This window comes from Suricata suricatta, chromosome 7 (genome assembly GCF_006229205.1).
Source record: "Suricata suricatta isolate VVHF042 chromosome 7, meerkat_22Aug2017_6uvM2_HiC, whole genome shotgun sequence".
Taxonomy (NCBI): Eukaryota; Metazoa; Chordata; class Mammalia; order Carnivora; family Herpestidae; genus Suricata; species Suricata suricatta.
Window position 1 is genome coordinate 33,817,819 of NC_043706.1, and position 6,000 is coordinate 33,823,818.

Consider the following 6,000-nt stretch of genomic DNA (forward strand, 5'->3'; position numbering starts at 1 on the left):
ATTGAGGGACTCTATCAAAGGCTTCCCTTAATCAACATTATTTTCTATCAGCTGGTAAGAGGGCTAATATTCCTGTGTTGCAGATTGTTCCCAGAAAATCTTTTTTTATAATGCACATCAGTTGTCTGGGTTGTGTAGCATGTTCTCCATTATTTCTTTTGCAGTCATTCTGGGAGGGCCTGAGGATTTTGGGTTTTGTTTTTTAAGTTCTTGGAGACTCCCAGTCTCTCTTGCTGGCTGCTTGCCAGTTGGGTTGGCCATTGTCAGGCACAAGCAGGAAATCAGAGAGTTGGACAAAGGGTATCTCTCCCCTGCCCTACCCTCATCCCTCCTGCCCCAGGGCAGCTCTGGCAGAGGCTGGAGTGCTCGGGGTCACAGCTGCAGGTATTGGGAGAGCAGCTCCTTCCAATGCTCCCCCTCCATATCATATCAAATATATTAAAACATACCTGCTTCTCACATTAAGTGTACTTTTCATTATAAGACTTCTGGGGAGTGCTTGGGTGGCTCAGTCAGTTGAGCATCTGACTTTGGCTCAGGTCATGATCTCATGGTTCATGAGTTCAAACCCCACATCAGGCTTTCTGCTGTCAGCACAGGGCCTGCTTTGGATCCTCTTTCTCCCTCTCTCTGCCCCTCCCCTGGTGTCTCTTTCTCTCTCACTCTCTCCCTCTCTCTCTCTCAAAAATAAATAAACATTTTTTACAAAGACTTTTTGAAAGAGCTTGCATAAATTTTAAAAATTTGTGCTTGGGCATAAACTATGCATTTTTGTTCACATGGTTTAAATTTTATTGCACTGGCATATAATTGTATAAAAGTTTAACCGAGTTTCCATTGATTAGTTGGCATAATGTTACTTACATAAATAGTCATTGACTATAAAACAAATGTTTGGTGTGGAACTCCAGTGTTTAGCCAGGATTAAAAATCATAGCGTTGGTGTGTCTGTCTACCTTCTGAGCTGGAGCAGGGCCCTGACAGTGGAGAACACGGGACAGGTTATTAACAAACCATTTGCTTCATCTCTTGCTCAGGGAAAACCCTGCTGAAGACTCGAGTTGGATGAGCAAGATATTCAAGAAGAACAAACAAAATACAAATGGCACCAGAAAAGGCTTTCCAAGACATCCACGATCCAAAAAACCAGGCAGCAAAGCTCAGTGAGCATGACTATGTTTCTCAAATTCCACGGGGAGGAAAAACTTTAGGAACCGTCTACAGGGGTAGGGGGAGTCAGTAGGAGTGGGGATTAAGAATTGGGCTTTGGAGTTGGATCCACCCAACAGAAAACCTCTGCTCTGCCACTATCTCACTCAGTGAGCATGCTTAGGACGCATGGTCTTTCTGAGCCTCTGTTTCCCAATCTGTAAAATAGGGATAATATTGTGAGGCTTTAATGAGGCCAACATGTAAAGTGCTTTGTTGTAGAATTCGAGATGTGTAATTAGCACTCAGTAATTTAGTTAGATGTTAGGGTTATAGGCAGAGGTTAACTAGATACCTTCTCAATGGAGCTCTACTTAGAACCGAACTAGACAGTTGTGTGACCCTGTGACCCTCAACGTGTAGAGATCCAAACTGTTGCCAAGCTACAGCTAAAACCCTAATCAATTTAGGCCTGCTTGGTATAGTTTTTTTTTTTTATTAAATTATATTGTCATTGATTCCATTAGTCAACCTTTATTGAGCACCTAATAAATGCCAAGTACTTTTCTGGGTTCTAGAGATAGCAAAGATGAATTAAACTCAATCCCAACTTTTGAGAATGTACCCTCAAAATTGAACTTTAGACCAAAGACAAGAACTAAGTCTTACCTTTTTTATTGAGCCATACATTTTTTAAAAGAGACATGCATACATACATATACACTTACAAATGAAAAATGCCAGCTTTGGGGTTTTATTTTTAAGTTTATTTATTTTGAGAGAGAGAGAGAGAGAGAGAGAGAGAGAGAGAGAGAGAGAGAGAGAGAGCACTAGTGGAGGAGGGGCAAAGACAGAAGGAGAAAGAATCTCAAGTGGGCTCTGCAGTGACAGAGCAAAGCCTGATGCAGGGCTCAATCCCATGAACCAGGAGATCATGACCTGAGCTGCGATCAAGAGTCAGACAATTAACCAACTGAGCCACCTAGGTGACCCCAAAAATGTCAGTTTTAAACACAAACGAAGCCAGGAATCATCTACAACTATTGTACTCAGTTATCAAAATATTCACTGAATGGGACAGACCCACACTGCTATCTAATTCACTTCAAGCCTCCATTGGTCAGAAAAATCACCACGTCATTCTAAGTGACATTCTTCCGTGTTGTTCCTGTCCCAGTTGGGATCCCTGGGTAGGCAGGAAGATGTATCAGATAGATGAGGGTCAGAAGCTCACCTCAGCAGCGACAGGCCCACTTTGAGGTCTGAGCAGGTAGGTACTTGGTGGGTGGTGGGAAGCCATATGGTGGGGAGGATTCTCAGAGCTGCTGCAGAAAGTGGGGCAGATGCATGTGTCATTTTCTGGACTGAAAGTTGGGCAGGGAGGGGGCAGGATCCGCCAGGCAGTTGTTGGTCCTTAGGGGTCATGGGTTTAGTGCGTCCTGGGATTCGTCTCACTTTGTTCCTTGCTCTTCAGCCCCAAGACTTCTTTGACTTTTGAATGTCCATATCTCTGTCTTTAAGAGCTCAAGGTCAAGTTTGGGCATGAGAACATAGGCAGGTCTGCTGTGGGGGTAGGGAAGCTTCCTTGGGGCAGGGAGTGCCATCTGGAAGCCAGACCCAGACTTGGGTCCCTTCATTCCAGGGTCAGGTCTCTTCCTATACATTGGAGCAGTGGGAACTCTATAATTCACCCCATGCTTCCTTGGTTGATAAACTTCTAGGATTCAAGAGGCTTTATAAAGCAGCAGCCTGTGATAAAAACAAACAAAACAACATTCACAGCTGTGGGAAACACTGTTGTCAGTAGGTCACACATTCCGTCTGCGTTGTTCCTTTATGGAACAGATTATGAAACTGCCTGGAAGCAATTTACCAATTGATGGTCTTAAGCAATTCCATGCAAATTTATACCCTGAGCTTCAAAGACCAGGGTAGGGGGTAAAAAAGAGATGTTCAAAAAGGTTAGGCATAGAGGAGAAGCAACCCAGAAAGAAAGGAAGTCTACAGTTGCAAGTGACACTGTCATATCCATGGCCTAGTCTTGTGCAAACTCCTGGTCCCCAGCTGACTTTGTTGGGAGGACGCAACAAAGAGAAGAGAGGCTAGAATAAAAGCTACAGGGAAAGGGGTGCCTAGCTGGCTTGGTCAGTAAAGCATGTGTTTCTTGATCTCAGGGTCTTGAGAGATACCCTCTGCTCCTGGAGCATGGCTAGGTATATGTATCAGCCTAGCTCTCCACCGCTAGCCTCGTCTCTCCTCCAGTAAGAGTTCAGTGGTCATCTGATTTGGGTTATGTAACTGGCCTCAAAGTGGCAAAACAGATTCAGAAATTTAGAGATTGCCTCCAGGCTACCAATGGAAAAGGAGGAGATCCCTCTTGCTCATTGCTACTCAGATCCTCTCAACTGCTACCCAGTCTGTCAGACTCCTCAGATTTCTACCAGTAGAGAGCCCCTCCTTTGAGTTACTATGGAATTTCTCCCCATTCACATGTGAATGTAATGATAATAGCTAAAACTTCCCAAGTAATTATTATGTTCCAGGCACAGAGAGGGTAAGCAATGTGCCCAAAGTCACATAGCAGGTAGGTGGCAGAGCCAGGAACTGAATCAAGTTGTCTGTCACCAGTGTCTTGGTGTGAATCACTAGGGGATACAGCCTCCCAGGGTAGAAGGAGCACTGGAGTGAATCAGAAGTCACAGGGTCTAGTCCTAGCTTCTCCATTTGGGCAGGAAGAGGCCTGGGGTGCACTTGGAGGTGCGCAGGGAGGTGTCAGGGATAGGGCAGGCTGGCTGGGGCGCAATGCTAACAAAGCTGACCTTCACCTTTGCTGCTGGGGAGTCATTACAGGACTTAAACAGAAGGACACAGTTGGATTTAAAAACCATCCAAGAATGTGCAAGTCCACATCCCAGCATTTCTGTGAGTGGGTTCTGCGGGTGTCTTCCTGCAATGTCCTTGAGAGGGCAAAGGACTGGCCAGGGTCACATAGCATGTGGAAGAGGCCTTGAAACTCAGGTCTTGGGGCACCTGGGTGGCTCAGTCGGTTAAGCGTCCAACTTCGGCTCAGGTCATGATCTCATGGTTCATGGGTTCAAGCCCAGCATTGGGCTCTGTGCTGACAGCTGAGAGCCTAGAGACTGCTTTAGATTCTGTCTCGCTATCTCTCTGCCCCTCCCCTGCTCATGCTGTCTCTGTCTCTCATAAGTAAATAAACTTAAAAAATTAAAAAAGGATAAACTCAGGTCTTCGCAGTGCCCCTTTTGTGTCTCATTTCTCCTCACATGTACTTTCCTGGTCCTCCCATCCAGGCCTGCCCCCTGCCCACTCGACTTCTCTCTGCTCTCCACTTCCGAGACGGTGTGGCTCACCTACAGGCCTCACCCCAGCCGGATCCAGGAATACAGCTGCCCTGAGGTGTGGAACTGCCCAGGGTGACCCCAGAGGCCAGACACTGCCTGCTCTGTCCCGGAATGCTGTCCACCCAGTTTCCTTTCTGACCCCACCTGCCTCTTTCTGGCCATAGTCAAGGCCAACACTAGCCCATCTATTGCCTTGTGCACTGAGAAAACAGTACCCTTTCCTGGAGAACTTGATTTCCAGCTGCTGGAAGATCATGATAAATACTGGTTTTGTTAAAACAGTTGACTTCCACCTCTAGAAATCTGTGTGAATGACATACAAAGCCCCAGAACTATACAAATAATATACAGAAAATGGTACAAATAAGCCGCAACATGAATATGTCCATGAAACGCTTACGCTTTGTTTTGGCAGTGTCTCCTTGTACTGTGTGCATTCTGCACAACTGCACTCAGCCCTCTTGGAGGCCACTCCACTTCTTTCCCCTTCCTGGAAAACCAAATATTAACCAGACTTTTGTAAATCAAATGATGTTTCCAACACTCTTATCAACTCCCACTCGTCAGTGGAATTCTCCAGCTGCAAAAGACCCTTGTAATTACAAAGCGGGACTTGACAGCTGATTTTTGGCATAAATTGAGATTTCCGAAGTCTACGAATCCAGTTGACTATAATGGGTCCTGGCTACTTGCTTGGGCTGCCTGAGGCACTTGAAATTGTGAGGCGTGTTCTCAGTGGAAATAAGGGGAGGAACGTCCCAGATGAGGGACTTGGAAATGATGGATCTCTGTCCTTTTTCTAGGAAGCTGTGAGCCGAGAGAGAAAACTTGAGTTGGAATGGGAGAGAACCTGAGGACGCCATGGTAGAGCCTTCTCCCCAAGGCTCTTGGACGCGGTTCTCTCACTCCTGGGGACCAGGTGTTACCCACTACCAAGCCCGTTGGTGTGGAAGGCCCTGATTCCCCTGGAGCGAGCACTTCCTTGTCTAAACCCCCTCTTAGCTTCTCTGAGGTCCTCCACACTCTGCTTAGGACAGACAGAGGGACACCAATGTGGATGGGCTCTGAGGACCATACAGCACATTCTGCTCCTGGCCAATGGGCTCTGGGCCTTCCCCAGCCCAGCCCCGGCCTCACTTTGCTTCTTTGAGATGGGCTGTCAGATCCCGGCCCCCCAGATTCTAGTCTACAGGGCCAAACCCTTGGGGATGGAGCGGTACTGAATCATGGATGCACTTTCCTCTTTCCTATCAAGAGACCAGGTTCTTTGGTTTGGTTTTGTTTTTAATTCTCACAGTGTCCCAAAGGCTTGACTTGGAACCACTGGACTCTTGCCTCAGCTGCTCCCTGGAATCGCTTGTAGAGCGATCCGGCATGAGGTCATGACAAGCTCCTCAGGGCTAGTGTGGGGCGGCAATGTGGAGCCAGCCATCCTGGACTTCCCCGTGTCCTGGTGTGGTTGTAGAGGAAACAGAGGCCAAATGTCCCT

At 46.9% G+C, this 6,000-nt stretch overlaps 1 protein-coding gene across 3 annotated transcripts in view; it reads left to right on the forward strand.

The window, feature by feature from the left end:
- The window catches only part of PNPLA1 (patatin like phospholipase domain containing 1), a 46,479-nt gene extending 40,697 nt beyond the window's left edge, over nucleotides 1–5,782 (forward strand). Inside the window, exons 8-10 of one of the 3 annotated variants that reach the window (XM_029945309.1) lie at nucleotides 1,038–1,163; nucleotides 4,461–4,566; nucleotides 5,315–5,782. In XM_029945309.1, coding sequence (XP_029801169.1) covers nucleotides 1,038–1,163; nucleotides 4,461–4,566; nucleotides 5,315–5,365 — 283 coding nt within the window. In that variant the 3' untranslated portion in view covers nucleotides 5,366–5,782. Of the gene's footprint in view, nucleotides 1–1,037; nucleotides 1,168–4,460; nucleotides 4,567–5,314 lie in introns of those variants that run through there. The other 2 variants (XM_029945310.1, XM_029945311.1) reach the window with 2 other exon arrangements.
- Nucleotides 5,783–6,000: the final 218 nt, after the last annotated feature.